At 42.4% G+C, this 24,187-nt stretch overlaps 1 protein-coding gene across 2 annotated transcripts in view; it reads left to right on the top strand.

Moving 5' to 3' along the window:
• dync2h1 (dynein cytoplasmic 2 heavy chain 1) overlaps positions 1-24,187 on the top strand; it is an 836,995-nt gene that overhangs the window by 292,165 nt on the left and 520,643 nt on the right. For both annotated transcript variants that reach the window (XM_068033753.1, XM_068033752.1), the window contains exons 55-56: positions 19,760-19,914; positions 22,474-22,611. In XM_068033753.1, coding sequence (XP_067889854.1) covers positions 19,760-19,914; positions 22,474-22,611 — 293 coding nt within the window. The remainder of the gene's footprint in view (positions 1-19,759; positions 19,915-22,473; positions 22,612-24,187) is intronic.

The raw sequence follows: 24,187 nt of genomic DNA, 5'->3' as shown, positions 1-24,187 counted from the left end.
TCATTAGGAGATGAACGCCAGGAATAGAATTAGTCCAACTTTCATAGACATGCATTGTAAATAAAGTGGCATAGTGATGCATCTAATGGATTTTAATTGTTTAATTTCCAGAGCATATTTCTTTGCACCAAGAAATGTACTCCTAAACCTCTACAGCATTTCTTTTTCTTAACTGATTGATGGAAAATTACAAGCTTTCATGCTGAAATGGTTGGATTATTTTGCATTCTAGCTATTGCTTTATTGAAATTGTTTTCTCTTGAAGTCTTTCTGTGCCATGGAGCTGGAAGGAGCTGTGTGATTCTATAAAAAGGAAGGAGTGAACATAAAGGAAAATATTTCAGTAATTATAAATATATAATTTAAATATTTTACCTCCATATTGTGTTCCTTCCTTCTGCTACTGCAGATCTCCTGTAGCAGTGAGTTGGGGGATATACCTTCACTATGACCATGTATAAGCTCACCAATAGTGCTAGGTGGATCATCTTGAATAGATAAACATCACAAGGCTATTTAATATTACTGTAAAAAACATGATCTTGGTTTGCTAAGGTACTTGAAGAGTTAATACTATAGGTTTCGGGAGAGTCGTTCATCTGAAGACAATAGGAAGAAGATCCGTAGCCAGAAGAGGCCCAATCAGGTGTTTTTTCCCACCTTTTTTAAGGAATGGGTGTTAAATGTGGGGCTAGGAGGAGCAGGCGTGCTTACCTTTCTTTGTTGTAGGCTGTTTGGGATAGAAATGAAAACTGTACCAATGTGCCTCCTGGCTTGCTGTAGTCATGTGACCTCGACCATGAGGTACTCTGACATGGGGGCAGCCATTATAGTCAGTTTCATTAAAGACAGAGTCCACACCAGACTAGTGTCCTGTGAGCTCTTAACATCCTCTATTATCGATCCTTTTAATTTTGTTGTTCAATGCTTTGACTGTCGGGCACATTATAGTTACAAATCGAGTTCGCAGGGGACTCCAGAGCAACAGAAAGAATCAGAATGATCCAGAGGTGAAGAATCGGAGGAAATCAATGATTTTGCTTTTCACTATTTCTGCCAATTTCATACAATTGTGGATGCTGTATGTTGTGTATTCAGTAAACTGGCCAGTGATGAACTTCAGTTATACCGACAAATATTTCACTAATGCCATATATATTACCCAACAAGTTGGCTTCATATTGTAGCTTCTCAGTTCCTGCACAAACACTTGTATCTATGGACTGACACAGAGGAAATTCAGAGAGGAGCTGAAGAATGGGCTGAAATATTTGTTAACACTGAATGGGAAATTATGTCAACAACATTCAACTATCACTAACTTGAAGCAGGGTTTATAGTTTTACAGGTCTTTATGCTTTCATATTCTTGATTTTTTTGTGGGGGGCGGGGATAGATCAAGGGCAAATAAAAGATTGATTATCAAAAAAAAGCAGTGCAACAATTTGTTGGATTCCTCAAATATTTAGCAAAACTCTTGCCCAATCTGTCGAGGGAGTGTGAACCATACGCCAACTCACCGCCAAGGACGCACAGTGGTATTGGGGCACAGAACAAGAAGCAGCGTTCACTAAAATCAAGCAACTAGTGACCTCAACACCAGTGCTGAAATACTATGACATAAAAGATGAAGTTACCCAGCAGTGTGATGCCAGCGAGACAGGACTTGGAGCAACCCTAATGCAGCAAGAACAACCAGTTGCATCCAGGGTATTAATGCAAATGGAACGACGATACGCTCAGATCGAGAAAGAGTGCCTGGCCATTGTCTTTGCTTGTGAACATTTTCATCAATACCGACTTGGAAGAGACAAAGTGACAGTCAAGTCTGACTACAAGGCACTCCAAAGCATTTCCCTCAAGTCACTACTATCTGCTCCAAAGCGTCTGCAAAGGATGTTAGTCCAGTTACAGAGATATAAGCAAGGGAAACAGATGTACATCACTGACATGCTGTCGAGAGCTGCACTCCATATGAAGAAAGTAGTGAATGCTACAACAGTGTGTGAAATCTTTCAGATCCAACATGAAGCTGTAGCTCGACATGCTCTGGAAGTCATCAAACCAGCAGAGACATTGAATCTGACAGACACGCGCCTTGCTTAAATCAAGCGAACTGCCCAACTAGATCCAACTCTACAAGTGTTGCAAGAAGTAATGATGAAAGGATGATCTGACGGCATCAAGGACACTCCTGTGGCCACAAGAGTGTATTTTATTTTTATTTTATTTTATTTAAAGATACAGCACTGAAACAGGCCCTTCGGCCCACCGAGTCTGTGCCGACCAACAACCACCCATTCATACTAACCCTACAGTAATCTCATATTCCCTACCACCTACCTGCACTAGGGGCAATTTACAACAGCCAATTTACCCATCACCTGCAAGTCTTTGGCTGTGGGAGGAAACTGGAGCACCCGGCGAAAACCCACGCGGTCACAGGGAGAACTTGCAAACTCCGCACAGGCAGTACCCAGAATCGAACCCGGGTCCCTGGAGCTGTGAGGCTGCGGTGCTAACCACTGCGCCACTGTGCCGTACTGGGCTTACAGAGATGAATTGACAGCCAAAGATGGCATCTTGTACCAAGAAATAGAGTCATTATCCCTAAAGAGTTGAGAGGAGAGATGCTAAAGCACATCCATGCAAGCCACCAAGGAATTGAGTCGGGTCTGTGGAAGGCAAGGGAAGTGCACTACTGGCCAAACATGAGCAATGAAATCAAGGACCACATCAGCCAGTGCAGTGCGTGCAACGAGTACCAAGCTAAGCAAGCTAAAGAGCTGCTGATAACACATGATATTCCAGACAGACCATGGATGAAGTTGGGAGCGGACCTCTTCATTCACACAGGTACTGATTATCTTGTCATCGTAGACTACTATTCTGACTACTGGGAAGTCGACCAGCTGATATCAACGACTACTGGTGAAATTGTAGAATGCCTGAAATCACACTTTGGTCGGTACGGCATTCCAGACATTGTGATGACCGTCAATGGCCCGCAGTTCAAGAGCGAAGAATTCAACCGCTTCATAAAGGATTGGGAAATTCGACACCATGCATTATCTCCACGCTATCTCCAGTCCAGTGGAAAGGCTGAGGCGGCAGTGAAAATCGCCAAAGGAACCATAAAGAAATCCATCAAATCTGGCACAGAAGTATCCAAGGCAATCCTCGAATGGAGAAGCACACTTACTGAAGGCATAGAAAGTAGTCCTATACAAAGACTAGTGTCACACCGCACCCAAACTACTCTTCCAATAGCAAACAAGCTACTGAAGCCAGAAGTAGTAACAGGCGTGAGTGACAAAATCAAGATGAAATGGCAGAATGCCAAAGTTTACTTTGACAAAACTGACAAACCATTGCCAGAATTGAGCATTGGAAAGCCAGTCAGGGTAAAAACCTTCAACTAGAATCAGACCAAGTGGCAAATTGGGACCTGCGTAGAGCAGTTGTCACCTCGATGGTATGAGATGGAAGTGAACGACCAGAGATACTGTCACATAGAGCATGGCTACCTGACCCGACAACGTGTTGGGTTCAGGTCGGGTCGCTCTTCTGGGTCCGGCATTTGTGCTCGGGTCAGGTCAGGCCGGGTCAGACACACTCTGTCACCACCTCTGGTATGTGGCTGCAATCTTAATGTACTTTTTAAACAACCTTTCAAGTCCGGTTATAGTTTTTGTTGCTTATCTGCACAAGCTTAAAATGTGAAAAACAGAAGCTAGGTTAACTGAACATTCCAGTGGTTGGTCGGGTCAGGCGCGGGAGAAAATGAAAGGACTCGGGCCGGGTCGGGCTTCATTTGCAGACCCGAGCACGCCTTTACCATCACAACCGCAGACACATATGCACAACTGGAGAAGTTGTTCCGTCACAGCAGGCGGCCAATCAGAAAGATAAGAACTCACCAACTGCACAGACCACAGAACAACCATCAACCCCAGAGGTCCACAGGACCCCAACAATGGAAATGGGCAACAACAGTTACCGAGCAACAAGTGACAAGGGACCGACACTCGCCAGAGAAGGAAAATCAACCAGATGAACAACCAACGACAACATGCACGCACACCATTAAGGGACCATCACAATTTAATGACTATGTGTGCAATGCATGTGCAGAGACTGAAAAGAATGACGAATTACTAATGCATGAGAACAGTTGTGTGCATAGTGGATAACTTGGGCAACTCTGTGTCAATGATTAATACATGCAAATTTTGTTTTTTTTTCTGTGAAAAGGGTGATGTTTGGGATAGAGATCCAGTACTGTACCAATGTGCCTCCTCGTTTGCTGTACTCAAGTGACCTTGACAATGAGGTACTCTTAAGGGGAGGGCAGCCATTACAGTCATTTTCATTAAAGACGGAGTCCACACCAGACTGGTGTCCTGTGAGCTCGTAACATAGGCAATCCCTAAAGCTGGTTTCCCTCAGTGCAGCCCAATTTGGTGAAGGGACCTCAAGCGGGTGTTAGACATTTTATATATGCAAATAAGGAGTCTAATGCCTGCTTCAGGCCAGGATAAAAGATGCCTTTGTCCTTACCCAGTATAGTGGGCAGCACTTTCCGGCAGTAATGTGCGCACACTTCCTGTTTGACATATTCGGGCATTTGTAGTCCAAATAGTCCCCCAAAAATGGCGCTGCATAAACCAGTCTTTAGGGCCCATGCTCCAATCAACTTCAATTAGCCTCTGGGCGGCAAGGCTGTCTTCGGCTTATCCTGCCCCGAACGAAATTGCGTGGCGATGGGCCCTCTGCCCCCACCTCCGGTCGCAATTCTATTGGCCCCCCGCTTCCAAACCCATTTCAGGGTGGCCCATAAAATTCAGCCCATTGTGTGTCCATCGCGCTTCAGTTGTTACACTTCACAATGCCAGAAGAATAAAAAGACAGAACCTGTTGTTTTCCTGTTGGCTTATTAAAAAATATGTCCTCATCAAGAAAATCTGTATGCAGCCATTAATCTACAGCAATTTTCCTCCATTTATAATACATAATTCACCTCTTGATGGGACTATTTTGATCACTTTCACATGGGGGTTACCTGAACATTGGGTTAAAGAGATAGGCTTGGCTAAACAATACTCCATTTCAGCAGCTACTGCTCAGAAATATGCTCCAAAACCCATATTCCCTGTGAATAATGCCACAGGAAAATAGCGAATTCCCATATAAGTCTATAAAAGATGAATTGAACAGAAATAGAACAGTTGAATCTGGAGCCTTTTAAGTGGTATAGGCTGAATAGGTTGTAAATGTTGTCTGGAGATGTGGAATCTCTAATAATACCATTATGAACTACACTTGTTCCTTAAACTTGTCCATTAAACTTATACCATAAGGATTTTTTTCAAAATGATAATTTTTAGCAAATTTTGTATCTTAATGTGCGCAATGTGATCTTCTAAAGTTCTCATTTAAGTTTCTCAGATGCCAGATTTGGAGATTTCTGCATGAAATATTTCAGTTATCGTTCCAGTGCTGATCTGTCTGTTTTGATCTCAGACTATGACAGCTTTATTTGTTCAAATACATTGTTTGGGGAGCAGCTTTATACCTTTCTTGTTAATTGCTTTGTTTTGGCTCAGTGGGAGTCTTGTGGAAAAGTGAAAAAAACACAGGACATGCCAGAGTGTAGTTATGAAAAGGGATCTTTTCTTCATTAGTCAGGAGAATGTCTTGGTAACTCAAAATTTTCTGATGAAAATTTGGTAACAGCTTGGTATGACTGTTTTTGTTATGAAGTAGGTCACCTTTAAATTCCTTAAATTTTATTTGACAAGAATTTTAGATATTGCTTTTCCTGATACCATTTTTTAAAAGGTTAAATCCTTCATCAAAATAACCCGCGATGTAATTACAAATGCATTTGGTATTATAGTTTGTTGTTAAAGATGTTTAACTCTACAAAGGACCTGGCCATTTTCAGATATCTGCCAGTTTTTCTTCAGAAGTAAATTTGAAATGTGTGTTTATAATTTCCGACATAATGTTGTTACGAAAGTGCTTCCATTATTTTTAACACAAGAACACAAGAAATAGGAGCTGAAGTAGACCATATGGCCCATCGAGCCTGCTCCGCCATTCAATACTATCATGGCTGATCTTGGACTTGAATTTCACTTTCGTTCCCATATCCCTTGTTTCCCTGCGAGACCAAAAATCTGTCTATCCCAGCCTTAAATGTATTCAATGATGGAGCATCCACAACTCTCTGGGGTAGAGAATTCCAAAGATTTACAACCCTTTGAGTGAAGTAGTTTCTCCTCATCTCAAAGAACAAAGAAAATTACAGCACAGGAACAGGCCCTTCGGCCCTCCAAGCCTGCGCCGATCCAGATCCTCTATCTAAACATGTTGCCTATTTTCTAAGGGTCTGTATCTCTTTGCTTCCTGCCCATTCATGTATCTGTCTAGATACATCTTAAAAGACGCTATTGTGCCCGCGTCTACCACCTCCGCTGGCAACGCGTTCCAGGCACCCACCACCCTCTGCCTAAAGAACTTTCCACGCATATCCCCCCTAAACCTTTCCCCTCTCACTTTGAACTCGTGACCCCTCGTAATTGAATCCCCCACTCTGGGAAAAAGCTTCTTGCTATCCACCCTGTCTATACCTCTCATGATTTAGTACACCTCAATCAGGTCCCCCCTCAACCTCCGTCTTTCTAATGAAAATAATCCTAATCTACTCAACCTCTCTTCATAGCTAGCGCCCTCCATTCCAGGCAACATCCTGGTGAACCTCCTCTGCACCCTCTCCAAAGCATCTACATCCTTTTGGTAATGTGGCGACCAGAACTGCACGCAGTATTCCAAATGTGGCCGAACCAAAGTCTTATACAACTGTAACATGACCTGCCAACCCTTGTACTCAATACCCCGTCCGATGAAGGAAAGCATGCCGTATGCCTTCTTGACCACTCTATTGACCTGCGTTGCCACCTTCAGGGAACAATGGACCTGAACATCCAAATCTCTCTGTATATCAATTTTCCCCAGGACTTTTCCATTTACTGTATAGTTCACTCGTGAATTGGATCTTCCAAAATGCATCACCTCGCATTTGCCCTGATTGAACTCCATCTGCCATTTCTCTGCCCAACTCTCCAATCTATCTATATTCTGCTGTATTCTCTGACAGTCCCCTTCACTATCTGCTACTCCACCAATCTTAGTGTCGTCTGCAAACTTGCTAATCAGACCACCTATACTTTCCTCCAAATCATTTATGTATATCACAAACAACAGTGGTCCCAGCACGGATCCCTGTGGAACACCACTGGTCACACGTCTCCATTTTGAGAAACTCCCTTCCACTGCTACTCTCTGTCTCCTGTTGCCCAGCCAGTTCTTTATCCATCTAGCTAGTACACCCTGGACCCCATGCGACTTCACTTTCTCATCAGCCTACCATGGGGAACCTTATCAAACGCCTTACTGAAGTCCATGTATATGACATCTACAGCCCTTCCCTCATCAATCAACTTTGTCACTTCCTCAAAGAATTCTATTAAGTTGGTAAGACATGACCTTCCCTGCACAAAACCATGTTGCCTATCACTGATAATCCCATTTTCTTCCAGATGGGAATAGATCCTATCCCTCAGTATCTTCTCCAGCAGCTTCCCTACCACTGATGTCAGGCTCACCGGTCTATAATTACCTGGATTTTCCTTGCTACCCTTCTTAAACAAGGGGACAACATTAGCAATTCTCCAGTCCTCCGGGACCTCACCCGTGTTTAAGGATGCTGCAAAGATATCTGTTGAGGCCCCAGCTATTTCCTCTCTCGCTTCCTTCAGTAACCTGGGATAGATCCCATCTGGACCTGGGGACTTGTCCACCTTAATGCCTTTTAGAATACCCATCACTTCCTCCCTCCTTATGCCGACTTGACCTAGAGTAATCAAACATCTGTCCCTAACCTCAACATCCGTCATGTCCCTCTCCTCAGTGAATACCGATGCAAAGTACTCGTTTAGAATCTCACCCATTTTCCCTGACTCCACGCATAACTTTCCTCCTTTGTCCTTGAGTGGGCCAATCCTTTCTCTAGTTACCCTCTTGCTCCTTATATATGAATAAAAGGCTTTGGGATTTTCCTTAACCCTGTTTGCTAAAGATATTTCATGACCCCTTTTAGCCCTCTTAATTCCTCGTTTCAGATTGGTCCTACATTCCCGATATTCTTTCAAAGCTTCGTCTTTCTTCAGCCTTCTAGACCTTATGTATGCTTCCTTTTTCCTCTTAGCTAGTCTCACAGTTTCACCTGTCATCCATGGTTCCATAATCTTGCCATTTCTATCCCTCATTTTCACAGGAACATGTCTCTCCTGCACGCTAATCAACCTCTCTTTAAAAGCCTCCCACATATCAAATGTGGATTTACCTTCAAACAGCTGCTCCCAATCTACATTCCCTAGCTCCTGCCGAATTTTGGTATAGTTGGCCTTCCCCCAATTTAGCACTCTTCCTTTAGGACCACTCTCGTCTTTGTCCATGAGTATTCTAAAACTTAAAGAATTGTGATCACTATTCCCAAAGTAGTCCCTGACTGAAACTTCAACCACCTGGCCGGGCTCATTTACCAACACCAGGTCCAGTATGGCCCATTCCCGAGTTGGACTATTTACATACTGCTCTAGAAAACCCTCCTGGATGCTCCTTACAAATTCTGCTCCATCTAGACCTCTAACACTAAGTGAATCCCAGTCAATGTTGGGAAAATTAAAATCTCCTATCACCACCACCCTGTTGCTCCTTCATCTTTCCATAATCTGTTTACATATTTGTACCTCTATCTCACACTCGCTGTTGGGAGGCCTGTAGTACAGCCCCAACATTGTTACCGCATCCTTCCTATTTCTGAGTTCTGCCCATATTGCCTCACTGCTCGAGTCCTCCATAGTGCCCTCCTTCAGCACAGCTGTGATATCCTCTTTGACCAGTAATGCAACTCCTCCACCCCTTTTACCTCAGTCCTGAATGATTGGCCCCTTATCCTGAGACTGTGCCCCCGTGTTCTAGATTCCCTGACCAGTGGGAACAATCTCTCAGCTTCTACCCTCTCAAGCCCTTTCAGAATCTTGTATGTCTCAATTAGATCGCCTCTCATTCTTCTAAACTCCAGAGAATATAGACCCAATTTACTCAGTCTCTCATCATAAGCCAACCCTCTCATCCCAGGGACCAATTTAGTAAATCTTTGCTGCACTGCCTCCAGTGCAAGTATATCCTTTCTTAAATGTGGAGACCAAAACTGCAAACAGTATTCCAGGTGCGGTCTCGCCAAAGCCCTCTGCAATTTTAGTAAAATTTCTTCATTCCTATACTCCAATCCCCTTGCAATAAAGGCCAACATGCCATTTGCCTTCCTAGTAGCCTGCTGCACCTGCATGTTAACTTTGTGCATTCCTTGTACGAGTACCCCCAAGTCTCTCTGAACATCAATACTTACCAGTTTCACACTTTTTAAAAAATATTCTGCTTTTCTATTTTTACTATCAAAGTGAACAACTTCACACTTCTCTACATTATACTCCATTTGCCATCTTGTGGCCCACTCACTTAACCTGTCTATATCTCTTTGCAGCCTCTCTACATCCTCCCCGCAGCTTACCGTTCCACCGAGCTTTGTATCATCAGCAAACTTAGATACATTACTCTCTGTCTCTTCATCCAAGTCATTAATATAGAGTGTAAATAGCTGAGGCCCCAGCATTGGTTCCTGTGGCACTCCACTATTCACTGCCTGCCAACTTGAAAATGCCCCATTTATGCCCACTCTCTGCATCCTGTCTGTTAACCAATTCTCTATCCATGCTAATATATTACCCCCAACACCATGAGCCCTTATCTTGCCTATTAATCTTTTATGTGACACCTTATTGAATGCCTTTTGAAAATCCAGGTGTACGACATCTACTGGTTCCCCTTACTAGTTATATCCTCAAAAAACTAATAAATTTGTCAAACAGGATCTCCCTTTAGTAAAACCATGCTGACTTGTTCTAATCATGCTATGCTTTTCCAAGTGCAATGTTAAGACTTCTTTAATAATGGTTTCCAGCATCTTCCCAATGACTGATGTTAGGCTAACTGGCCTGTAGTTCCCTGTTTTTTCTCTACCTCCTTTCTTGAAAAGCGGCGTAACATTTTCCAACTTCCAATCTGACGGGACCATTCCTGAATCTAAGGAATTCTGGAAAATCATAGCCAGCGCTGCAGCTATCTCTTTTAGAACCCTAGGATGTAGGCCATCTGTCCCGGGGACTTGTCAGATTTTAGTCCCTCAAGTTTCTCCAATACTTTTTCTTGGCTGATATCGATATCCTTAATTTCCTCACTCTTTTTAGCCCCCAGGTCACTGGCTATTTCTGGTATGGAACTTGTGTCTTCTACTGTGAAGACAGATACAAAATGTTTGTTCAGTGCCGCTGCCATTTCCTCATTCCCCATGATGATTTCTCCTGTCTCTGCCTCTAAGGGACCAACATCTACTTTAGCTACTCTCTTCCTTTTTATGTACTTATAAAAGCTCTTACAATCTGTTTTTATATTGCTGTCTAGTTTACTCTCATTCTATTTTTCCCCTTTTATCAACTTTTTGGTGGCCCTTTGCTGGTTTCTAAAACACTCCCAATCCTCAGACTTGCTACTATTTTTTGCAACAATGTAAGCCTCTTCTTTTAATCTAATACTATACTTAACTTTCTGAGTGAGCCACGGATGGATCTTTCTGGACAAGTTTTTGTTTTTGAATGAAATGTACTTTTATTGAACGCTTTGAATTTTTTCTTTAAATGTTTCCCACTGTTCATTTACCGCCATATCTTCTAGTCTATTTACCCAATTAACCTTAGCCAGTTCCCCCCTCATACCTTCATAATTGGCTTTGTTTAAGTTTAAGATTCTTGTTTGTGATTGAAATGTGTCACTTTCAAACTTAACATGAAATTCAGTGGTATTATGATCACTATTTCCCAGTGGATCATTTACTGTGACATTGCTTGTTAACCCTGCTTCATTACACAAAGCGAGATCTAAGATAGCTTTATACCTAGTCGGTTCTACAACGTATTGCTCCAAGAAGCTGTCACAAAAGTATTCTACAAATTCAGCTTCCAGACCACGGTTGCCAATTTGATTGTCCCAGTCTATATGCAGATTAAAGTCCTCCACAATTAATACATTACCTTTTTACATTCTTCAATAATTTCCCATTTAATGTTCTGTCCAATAATATAAGTACTGTTAGGGGGGCTGTAAACCACTCTGTCCAGTGTTTTCTGATTCTTGCTATTCCTAATTTCCACCCAAACTGATTCTACCTCATGATCTTCTGAGGCCAGATCCCTTCTTATTAATGTCCTTATGCCATCCTTTACTATCAGGGCTACCCCTCCTCCTTTGCCATTCTGTGTGTCTGTCTGAAATATCATGTACCCTGGAATAATTATTTCCCAACCTTGATCTCCTTGTTGCCATGTCTCAGTAATGGCAATTAGATCTAGATCATTTACCTCTATTCATGCCGCTAGTTCATCTATCTTATTACAGATGCTTCGTGCGTTCAGATAAAGGAACTTCAATTTCATTTTTTTACCTCTATTCCCAGCAATGATATTTGCCATTGTACAATTTTTGTTAAACTCTCTGTCCCATTCTGTTGGGAGTGACCCACATCACTATCCTGCTCCGATACCCTGACTCTTTCTTTGGATTTCTAAATTTCCCTTTACCCAAACCCTTCCCCCCCACTCTCCCCGCAGTTAGTTTAAAGCCCTATCCACAGCCCTAGTTATGCGATTGCCTAGGACACTGGTTCCAGCCCAGCTCAAGTGAAGCCCATCCCTGCGGAATAGTTCCCTGTTCCCTGAGTACTGATACCAATGCCCCAAGAATCTAAACCCTTTCTTCCCACACCACTCTTTGAGCCATGCATTTAGTTCCCTAATCTGCTTGACCCTGTGCCAATTTGCGCGTGGCTCAGCTAACAATCGGGAGATATTACCTTTGATGTTCTGTGTTTTAATTTGGACCCTAACTCCTCAAATTCTCTAAGCAGAACATCATTTCTGGTTCTGCCTATGTCATTGGTTCCCATATGGACTACAACAACTGGATCCTCCCCTTCTCATTCCAGGTTCCTCTCCAGCCGTGAGGAGATGTCCTTAACCCTGACACTGGGCAGGCAACACAGCCATCGGAGCTCCCGGTTATGGCTACAGAGAACCGTATCTATTTCCCTGACTATACTATCACTATCACATTACTCTTCACTAACCCCACCCCCCCCCCCCCCCCCCCCCACTGGAATGGCATCTTTCACCATGGTACCATGATCAGTCTGCTCATCCACCTTACAGGCCTTCTCTTCATCCACACAGGTAGCAAGGACCTCGTACCTGTTGGACAAGGTCAGGGGCTGAGGCTCCTCCATCACTACATGCTAATTTCCCCGACCTGCCTCACTTGTAGTCGCACCCTCCTGTCCCTGACCATTGGCCATCTCTAATGCTGTCCCTTCTCTAAGGGGTGTGACTGCCTCCTGGGACAAGGTGTCCAGGCAACTCTCCCCCTCCCTGATGTTCCGCAATGTCTGCAACTCAGGTTCCAGCTCAGCAATTCTGAGCTGAGGTCATGCAAGCTGGAGACAATTACTGCAGACATGGTTGTCCAGGATTGCAGTGCATTCACAGATTCCCACATGCTGCAGTTGCAGCACACCACCAGCCCTGCCATCTCTGTATAATCTTATTTTAGTCAATTAGTTAATAATTCAAGCTGACTTGTGTTAAAACTGAAAAGATTCCATGGATGTGTTTTTTTTAACCAAGTTCACCAACAGGACAAGACGTTGTTTGAAAGCCATCTGTGCTGGAGGCCACCTGTGAGTTTTGCTCAGAAAACAGCAGAATCCTTGGTGACTTGGGAAAAATGGTTACAGAGAAGCCACATGTCAAGGTTTATGGAGGTCAGGAGGTCAACCCTCTGTTTGGGGTTTGGATTGTTTTCAGTTAATTGTGGTGTGAATTGTTTGAAGACAGTTGGTGTTTTCCTGCCATGGAAAAATAAATCACCCAGCTCACTACCTTCTCTACCTTTTTTGAAGAAATCCTGCCAAGATTCAGTGTGGAAGAGCAAAAAATTTTTCCAGGTGCTGTGTAGCTCCTGAGGAGCTGGGAAAAAATCCTGTGATTCAAGTGTGTGCTGTCAGAAAAACCTTGATGCCACGTTTCTCCTAGAAAGCCTACTTGAATAATTCTAAACATCTCCAGAAGGGACTGTTTCTGAAACGATCCTCGTGACCAATCTCCGTATACTCAGATGCCAGACCAAAAAAGGGACAACTATATTCCATATATTCTTTTTCTTCAAGAATGAGCAAGTATTTGGCCAAAGTAGTTTTTTTGTCTCTTTTTTTTGTTTGTAACAGACCTCTGCAGAGTGAATTTCTGTATTTTTCCCCAGTGTGGTGTGTGTGTAATTGGGAACTTTCATATTTCAATCGGTGTGTTAATGCTTTGTTTTGTTACTGGATAGGTCTTGTTTTATAATAAATTGATAATTTTGTTGTTTATTAAAGAAACCTGGTTGGTGTATTTTATTCTGGAATAAAAAATGGAGTATATGATTGGATGTATTGGTAACTGGGTCAGTATTTAAATAGATGTTGTGACCTGTGGAGAAGTGGAACTAGAAAAGACAGTGCACTCCTCCCACGTCGATCGTAACTATGTTCCTTCTGTCGTTTAGGCTGTACACAGTACAGCTTTACTGTGTGGACTGAGTATCGTGCTCAGGAGCTTTTGTTAAGAAAAATGTATATACGAACATACGAATTAGGAGCAGGTGTAGGCCACTCGACGTTTGGGGCCTGCTCCGCCATTCAATAAAGTCATGGCTGAACTGATTACTCCACATTTCCACCCATCCCCGATAACCATCCACCCCCTTGCTTATCAAGAATCTATCTACCTCTGCCTTAAAATCAAGGCCTTGTTTGACTGGGAGCCAATGTAAGTCAGCGGGAACAGGGGTGATGTGTGAACGGGACTGTTATGAGTAAGGACACAGGCAGCAGAGTTTTGGATGACGTCAAGTTTACAGAGGGTAAAGTGTGGGAGACTGGCCAGGAGTATGTTGGAATAGTCAAGTCTCGAGGTAACAAAACATGGATAAGGGTTTCAGCAGCAGATAAGCTGAGGCATGGGTAATGCCAGTCGATGTTATGGAATTGGAAATGGGCAGTCTTCGTGATGGTGTGGATATGTGATTAGAAGCTCATCTTGGGGGCAAATATGATATCAAGGTTGCAAACAATCTGGTTCAGCCTCAGACAATTGCCAGAGAGAAGGATGGAGTCGGTCGCTAAGGAATTAAGTTTGTAGCAGGGACCAATGGTTTAAGTTTTCCCAGTATTTCTGCTCATTCACTACTGGATGCTGGACAAGTAGTCTGATAAATTAATAACAGTAGAGGGGTCAAGAGAGATGTTAATGAGGTAAAGCTGGGAGTCGTTAATGTACATGTGAAAAGTAACACGTTTTTGGATGATGTTGCCAAGGGGCAACACGCAGATGAGAAATAGGAGAGTGTCTTCAGGGACATCATAGTTAACAGTGCAGGAGTGGGAAGAGAAGCCATTGCAGGTGATTCTCTGCTACAATTAGATAGATAAGAACAGTGGTTAGCAGTTTCGTAGGAATAGGGTCAAGGGAGCAGGAGATGGCTCTGGTAGACAAGATGGGCTCAGAGGGCATGAAAGGAGATAGGAAAGAAACAAGAGAAGGATGCAAGTTCTGTGCTACAGCAAGGGGAGCTTTAGAGAATGTTTACCCTGGTGAGCAAGCGGATGGGAGGGAAGTTGCAGAGGCAGCTGATCGTTTGTCTTAATCTTAGTGACCGAGAAGTTCATGAGCTCCTTGCACTTGTTGTTGGAGGACTCAGAGAAGAGGTGTTTAAGAAGGCGGCTTGCAGTAAAAATAAGCTAGGGTTTTCTTTGCATTCCTGGATGATCCTGGAATAGTGAGCAGTTTTAGCAGATTAGAGGAGGACCCGATAGTGCTTTATGTGGTCCACCCAGATGTGGCGGTGAATGGCTAAACCAGGTTTCTGCTATATCCATTTAAGTCTACACCCCTTGGACGTAAAGGGGTATAGATGAAGCTTGTGCCGGGGGAATGGCCAGGGTGAGAGAGTAATGGCTTTAGGGGGGAATTGTGGCATCCAGTGTTTCCTCTTAGCTGCACAGCAACCTGGAAGCCCCTCTGCACAGGCTGTGCACAAGTCTGCCTCTTTAAGTTACTGCGTGTGAACAGCACTGCAAAAAAATTGGAAGGGTTCGCACAGTTAAACATATCGCCCGTACACTACAAAAAAAAATTAGGGGGTATGTTGATGGCATCAAAGATGAGGGTGTGTGTGAACAGATCACTAGCTGCAGAAATGTTGTGATGAATGGAGGGCCAGATGAGACAGTTGGGATTTTGAAGCTACAGTTGCAAGTGAATTGGGGGTTAGTTTTTACCAAGTGCAAACACAGAAGGAAATAGTGTTGGGATGTGGAAGGCCATATTTGTGATTGGTACAATGGGAATAACTATGTGAGATGGTAATGTCAAGGGAGTGGCCATGAATACGGGATTGGGGAGTTTTCAGGATTATAGAGATTTTTGAGAAAGTAATAGAGGGTAGATAAAGGAATTGGGGCAGATGTGGCGTATATAGATTTTAAAAATATATTTAAAAGATACTGTGTAACAGACTTATGGGAAATATAATGGCACATCAAATTAATTGGAATGTGCTCTTTCTCACCTACAAGACAATAGCCTAGAAATTACTGTTGGCAGTGTTAGAGGACAAATACTTAACATATTTGTGCAAGATTTCTTTCTGTACTATATTCGTGCATGTATTAACCAGTTCATACAATCTTAGAATCATAATAACTTACAGCACAGAAGGAGGCCCTTCAGCCCATTGGGTCTGTGCCAGGCAAAAAAGTGCTATCCAGCCTATTCTCCCTTTCCAACTTTTGGTCCATACTCCTCTAGGTTACAGCACATCAAGTGTACATCCAAGTACTTTTTAAATGCAATATTGATTTCTGCCTCTAACACCCTTTCAGGCAGAGTTGCAAACCCCCACCACCATCTGGATGAAAAGAATTCTCCTCAACTCCCCGCTAATCCTTCTGTCAATTACTTTAAATCTATGCCCCCTGATTATTGACCTCACTGCTAACGGAAATAGCTCCTTCCTATCCACTCTAGGCCCCTCATAATTATATGCACCTCAATTAAATCTGCACTCGGCCTCCTCTGTTCCAAAGGAAATGACCCAGCCTGTCCAATCTTTCCTCATAGCCAAAGTTCTCTATTCCTGGCAATATCCTCGTAAATCTCCTCTGTACCTTCTCCAGTGTGATCACATTCTTCTTGTAAGGCAGTGACCAGAACTGTATGCAGTACTTTAGCTCTGGCCTAACTGGTGTTTTATGTAGTTCCAGCATAAACTGCCTTCTCATATTCTGTGCCTTAGCTTTTTTTTAATTTCCAAAATATACTTTATTCATAAAAATCTGCAAAAATTACATTCCCAAACAGTTTAAAACAGCATCAAGTCAAAGAATACAGATAGTGCAAAGGTGATCAGTTACCTTCTATACAATCATGAGTTGCCTCACAACCCTTCCATTTCATTGTCATGCCATATACATTTTTACATTTACAGCACACAAAATTTCTCCGATACAGTTCGAGGGGTTTCCCATGGATCCAGCCCCTCAGTTCAGCTTGGTGGGGGGACCTTACACTGTGGTCTTTCCCCATTGAGCCTTTGCTGCGGCTTCCCCAAGCTTTAGTGCGTCCCTCAGCACGTAGTCCTGGAGCTTGGAATGTGCCAGTCTGCAACATTCGGTGGTGGACAACTCTTTGCGCTGGAAGACCAGCAAGTTTCGGGCAGACCAAATGGCGTCTTTCACCGAATTGATAGTCCTCCAGCAGCAGTTGATGTTTGTCTCGGTGTGCGTCCCTGGGAACAGCCCGTAGAGCACAGACTCCTGTGTTACAGAGCTGCTTGGGATGAACCTCGACAAAAACCACTGCATCTCTTTCCACACCTGCTTTGCAAAGACACATTCCAGGAGGAGGTGGGCGACCGTCTCTTCCCCACCACAGCCAACGCGGGGGCACTGTGCGGAGGGGGCGAGACTTCGGGTGTGCATGAAGGATCTGACGGGAAGGGCCCTTCTCGCCACCAGCCAAGCTACGTCTTGGTGCTTGTTTGAAAGTTCTGGTGATGAGGCATTCCACCAAATGACTTTGACGGTCTGCTCGGGGAACCATCCGACAGCATCCACCGTCTCCTTTTCCCGTAGGCCCTTTCTGTGCCTTAGCTAATAAAGGAAAGTATTCCATGTACTTTCTTAAGCACCTTATCCACCTGATGCCAGCTCCAGGGACCTGTGAATATGCACTTCAATGTCCCTCTGTTTCTCTATACTTCTCAGTATCCTACCATTTATTGTGTATTCTCTTTCCTTATTTGCCGTCACCAAATGCATTACCTCACACTTCTGCAGATTGAATTCCATTTGCCACTTTTTTACCCACCTGACCTGACTTGCTTCAATATTCCGGTAAAGAAATACTGCTCATCATTATTTTTGTCGCTGTCATTGTTTCTGTTTTTCTCTGAGTTAAAAGTTAGCATTATGTCTCTCTCAGGTGAAATTAATGCAATGTAATGATGATAAACACACAAGAATATTCAAATGAAATTGAGGTCTATGGTAGCAGTTTGCTATGCTACATGAATCATTACAGAGGTAAACCAATAGCATGTGTTTGCTGGAGCTGACACTTTTTTAGAAGAGCTGATCATCTTCACTGAGCTTTCAAAATTGTAAAATAAAAACTATTTAATTTAAAATATACTCAGAATAGCAATAGCAAAATTAATTTTTCACTCAAAACTTGTAATGCCCAGAGTATGTAGAATATTTAGCGGTTGCGCATCCCAGCTGATGCACAGAGGCAGGCAATAATTAGCCACTTAACAGTTAAATATCTTTAAGTAGCTTAATATAGTTCACCTAGCCAGACTTTGTAATATATTATATTATAGTTAATAGGGTTACTGATGAACATCAAGGCTGAAATTTTGCCGCAAAAGTTGTTGCCGGGGCTAAAAGTGGAGACAACGCCGCTTAGGTGGGCAGCAGGATGCAGAGAGGAATCTTCCCGTCAATGGCCAATTAACTGGTCGCTGCCAGGGCCGCCGGTCCTATTAAGGACGGGGACCCGCCCGCAAGAGCTGCCAGCCCAATCAGAGGGCCGGCAGCTCATCAGCCTCAGTAGCGCCACCACTAGCAGTGGCCATTGCTGGGGCTGCAGCTGCGAGGAAAGGGTTCCTCAATGGCTGAGGCACCCTCAAAGAGGGATAATTATTCTTGAGGGATGCGTGGGCCAGGCTGGTGGGCCCCAGCAATTGGGGAGGGAGGGGGGGTGTGGGGGGTGGTGGTGTAGTGAGGAACAGGTGACGCTATTGCTTTGGAGGCGACCAGTGCCACCATGGGCCTCTCCATGAGCCATGGAGTGTCCAAAGAGGAGGCTCCCCCGGAGCTCACTGAGAGGCTGCCACATTTCACTGGCTGGTCTCCCCCATTGACATTTGTCCCTCGATGTGGGCAAAATGCCCACAGAGGTGGTAAATGGCTCTTGATTGGCCACTTAAGTGGCTCAGTTGGGGTCCGGGCAGGTAGCTTGTCTACCACCTTTCCCACTGTTGGCAAAATGGCATGACGGAGAGAAGATCTTGGACATGCCCCTGACACCTTCCTGCACCATTTTGCCAGCCTTTCCCCCTCCCAGCCCGTCTCCAAAGGCTGGTAAAGTTCAGCCCCAAGTCTCATTGTTACATTTTCTGTTCTGCTGATTTTTGTAATGGCAATAGCAATACAAAATATTGTTGCAGTTAGTGATGGACAGGCCTATTATAGAACTCTTGTCAAATTTATGCATGGGCCCAAAGTCATTGATGCTTTTTCTAGTTATCAGTATTACATAATAGCTTTCTTCAGTGACCTGCTGACCAGAATCTGGGGCCTGTTGTAGCCTGAAGCTGTAGCACCCAAATCATCTGAAGCTCCGTGAGGTTGGAATTTGTATTTTGTGGACATTTTAGGAAACAATACTCAATCTTGGTAGCCTATCCCACTTATATTCTGTGAGAGAAGACGAAGGTTTATGAAACTACGGAGTCACCTCATTTTCTGAGTTCACCTCTGTGGGTCAACTTCAACTATTTGCACATGAGCCAACATTTATGTGGAGGTTTGGACAAATCAGATCTCAGAAAATGAGCTTCAGTGATGGATGGGTGGTTGCAGTTCTTTTTCAGATTGACAGCTAGGTTAGGTGCTATAGTAAAATGAAGTAAGTATTTTATGTACAAAGCTATCCGATAATTCAAATCAAGTACTGTTTTAAATTTATGTGAATCGAAATATATGTCTTAAAACACAAATGCATTATCAAAAAGCAGTGTGCATATATCATTCTTGAGGTAGTTAAAATGTATTTCCAAAATGCTGTTCTATAAAAACTACTCAGTTAAAAAAGGTTACACTGCATAGTTTCACTGTCACTGTTTTAAAAAGATGCATAATCTGGTGTATGTTATCTAAATACAAATTTTACTTTCGCTGATGCTGTGCTTTTATCTGCAGGTGATGCTGATTTAACAAAGTCTTTCCTGATGATTCATGAGTCTTGCAGAGTGTATGGAGCTACTCCACACAGATACATGATTTTCTTGAATGTATACAGCTCAATCTACAATACAAAGAAAACTGACTTAATGAAACGGCAGAGTCACTTACAGGTATATTAGAAGGATCAGTAGCATTCAACCAGTGAAGAATGATAAATCCTTACTGGACTGGAGCAGCAGTAAATCACAAATGTTCAATTCTTCTGTAGCTAATAAATGGTTGAACTATTCTAAACTTTAAAAATTAGTATTCTGATAAAAGGTCATTGACCTGCAACACTAACTCTGTTTCTTTCTTCAGAGATGCTGCAAGTCCTGCTGAGTACTTTCTAGCATTTTCTGTTTTTATTACATAGAAACATTGAAAATAGGAGCAGGAGTAGGCCATTCGACCCTTCGAGCCTGTTCTGCCACTCATTTATGATCATGGCTGATCGTCCAACTGAGTAACCTGTTCCCGCTTTCGCCCCATTCCGTTTGATCCCTTTAGACCCAAGAGCTATATCTAACTCCTTCTTGAAAACATACAATGTTTTGGCCTCAACTGCTTTCTGTGGTAACGAATTCCACAGGCTTAGCACTCTCTGGGTGAAGAAATTTCTCCTCATCTCAGATAAGGAGATCAAAACTGCACACAATATTCCAGGTGTGACCTCACCAAGGCCCTGTATAATTGCAGTAAGATATCCCTGCTCCTGTACTCAAATCCTCTCGCTATGAAGGCCAACATGCCATTTGCCTTTTTTACTGCCTGTTGCACCTGCATGCTTACCTTCAGCGACTGTTGTACGAGAACAGCCAGGTCTCACTGCATATTCCCTTCTCTCAGTTTATAGCTGTTCAGCTAATAATCTGCCTTCCTGTTTTTGCTACCAAAGTGGATAACCTCACACTTATCCACATTATACTGCATCTGTCATGCATTAGCCCACTCACTCAACCTGTCCAAATCACCCTGAAGCCTCTCTGCATCCTCCTCACAACTCACCCTCCCACCCAGTTTTGTGTCATCTGCAAATTTGGAGATATTACATTTAGTTCCCTCATCTAAATCATTAATATATATTGTGAATAGCTGGGGTCCTAGCACCGATCCCTGTGGTACCCCATTAGTCACTGCCTGCCATTTGGAAAAAGACCCATTTATCCCTACTCTTTGTTTCCTTACTTACTTAAAGCTAGTTATGAAGTACATGCTACAGAAAGTACTGTTACTTTTTTTGTTCAAATTGCTTTGACAACTTCAATCTGCTAAAAGCTTTTTTTAAAAAAAATTGCAGCATTGGAATTTGTGTGAGGATTAGTCCTTTTAGGGGAAATAAACTACACACGTTGTAACCAAATTAATTCAGTCACACGTAGCATTTCTAAGTTATGCATCTGCTACATAATGATGGTTTACTTTCCACAAAATGCCGGTTCTCTGAATAATTTTATGTACTATATAATGACACATCAGTATTTATCCCCTCTGTTTTAAAATATACATGTCTGTTTTCCAGTTTCTAGAATATCTTTTGCATAGAAAGCTACAGTATCACTGTAATTTTTTTTACAATGCTTCAAAATCACAGGAAGCTTGTCCTTTTCTGAAACTAACCTTTGCACACCTTATATAACGAATGATGATAAAATTATTGGTCAACTTGACACAAACAAAATACTTGGATTACCCTCATTTGCCGTTGTGTAATATGTGTCTACACAATGTTTACTTTTATAAATGACCTATTAGTAAATCCCTTAATATTTTGGCTTATGGTAGTTGTTGAATTCAGTGTCATGCAATAACCTATTTATTGGTTCAAATCATACACAACGTAACTGATAATGTGCTAATACAGGCTTCTACACATCGAAAGAATTTAATGTTCTGAAAGTCATGTACTGCTGTAACATATGTATAGATCTTGAATTTCTAAATATTTAGTTACTGTGGCCTAGTTAAACTGCCAGTAATAATTTCTAAATTATTTCAAATCAGTTAAATTTTAGTTTTCAGTATAGAAGGGCAATAGCTGCTTTCTATTTTGTGGAATATGATTCTCAGATATGGTTGCTGTCTGCTGGCCTCATGATCAATTAATATCACGTGGTTAGCGTAACCAATTCAAGTAGTTTGAATCATTGCATTCATACAGATGCAAAAAAGTGTTATTGTAGATAAATATTAGAATTTGAATTAGAATTATTGCATGTTGTTACCTAATAATCAGCTGATGGTTATTACTAACTGGAAATTTTAGTGGCTGTATTGCGAATATTATTTCTTCAGTACAAACATCATCAATCCTAGTGATGGGCAGCCTGATACAGACATTCCACATTCAAGAGGTGGAATGGCCTGACTAATTGTGCACAGTGTATTTTTTTAGCAAATTCATGACTGAAAATTAAATTAAACCACTCTTGAAGTTTATGATGGACAACAAAGGAAATAATAGACGCTCTGCCATTATTTATTTTGAATAATATGGTTAAAATTGGTTGCAAGTACTGTAGTTCTAAGTTCAATCTTTTTGCTGGTTGAAAAGACAGAATTTTGTGAATTTCATTTTAATAGGCTACTTTGTTTCATTTTAATATGTCAATTTGCAGAAAAAAACATGTGCATTGTATGTCAATAAACAAAGCCATAATTCAAATTTTGTTCGATATGTGTTGATGCAGGCTGGAGTTTCTAAGCTAAATGAAGCCAAAGCACTTGTTGATGAACTCAAGAGAAAGGCAGCGGCGCAGAGCATACTGCTGAAAACCAAGCAAGCAGAAGCTGATGCTGCCCTACAAGAGATTACAGTATCAATGCAGGTATAATACTTTGTGTGAACTGTACTATGGATCAGCGTGATCAAGCATGCCAAACCGTTTACAATTTTTGATTTCTGTAATAATAATGCATCAGTAGGAGCATTTCACATAATTGCTTGCTGAAGGCATCTTATTCCTAGAAAGTCAACTCTTATCTTGGAAAGGTTGCTTTTGTGGCCACAGGCCTCAGGAGCCCTGGTTTCAAAAGTCGTCTGATGGTTGAGGCCAGAAAGAAGTTACATCATTCTAGAGGCTCATCCTGTGGGTGAAATTTGACTGCTGGTGTGTAAAATGGGTGATAGTGAACCGGCAGCCCATTGACTTCAATGGAAAAGAAAATTGGTTGGGGTGTAAAACGGGTTGCCGATTTGCTATTGCCCGTTTTGTGCTACTGCCAAAGTCAAATTTAATCCATCAAGTCCTAGAATATTTCTTCCATTCATTCAATCGAATATACGATCATATAGAGGAAAATAATATGGCCTCAGGAGGTTTCATGTCAAACTTGTAGGAATGCACGTTTCAAGATTTATGGTAATGGGGTTTTTTCCACCTCCATTGTGGTCTTTTGGACCACACAGAGTATCATTTCTCCATTATCGTCTGAACCTTCCACTTTTACTTCTACAAACAGGAACAAACTGTAGTTAATTAAACTTAGGGGGCGAAATTGGACAGTGCCTAAAAACCGGTGCAGGGATCAACATGTAGGGTTACCCTGCACCCATTGCTGCCGATGTAGGCAGCACACAAACTTAATTGTTCTGAATGGGTTGTTGCTTTTTTTTAAAGAAAAAACCTTAATTGGAAAATTTTGGCTATCATAACAATAAATAGAAGCAAATGGTATTAAATGGACAGTGGTATCTTGGAAACAATATCAGCCAAAGGATATGAAACTGAGAGTAATGGTGAACAGATGTTCTTCTGACTGGAGAGGAGAATGCAGAAGAGTCCCCTGCAGTCAGTAATAGGGCCATTGTTTTTCTTGTTATATATAAATGACCTGGTCTTTGATATAGGGAGCACAATTTTCAAGTTTGTGAATGATACAAAACCTGCCAACATAGAAAATAGTGAGCATGACAGTAGCAAATTTCAGGAGGATGTAGACAGACTAATGAAATGGGCAGCCACATGATGGATTCAATCTAATGTAAAAAGTATGAGGCGATTCATGCTGGGAGAAATAACATGTACAGGCAGTCTCATCTATATGGTACTATTTTGAGGAGGGGTGGGGGGGGGGAGGTGCTAGAACAGAGGGTCCTGAGGGTGCATACACACAAATCTTTGAAGGTGTTGGGGCAATTTGATCACGCAGTTAAGAAAACATATGGGATGTTTGGCTTTGTAAATAGGGAAGTTGAATGCAAAAAGCAAGGAAGTCATGCTAAATGCTTACAGACCTCTGGTTAGGCCTGGAGTATTGTGACACCACATTTCAGGAAGGATGGGGAGGATACAGTGGAGATTTACTAGGATGTTACCAGGGTTGAAGGACTTGTGTGGAGAGATTGGAAAAGCTGGGATTTTTTTCTGCTTAGAGCAGCAAAGGTTAAGGGACAACCTAATC

The sequence above is a fragment of the Heterodontus francisci genome, chromosome 6 (assembly GCF_036365525.1).
Source record: "Heterodontus francisci isolate sHetFra1 chromosome 6, sHetFra1.hap1, whole genome shotgun sequence".
NCBI classification, from domain to species: domain Eukaryota; kingdom Metazoa; phylum Chordata; class Chondrichthyes; order Heterodontiformes; family Heterodontidae; genus Heterodontus; species Heterodontus francisci.
The sequence above is the reverse complement of the archived record's forward strand: the minus strand, read 5'-3'. Positions and strand labels throughout refer to the sequence as shown.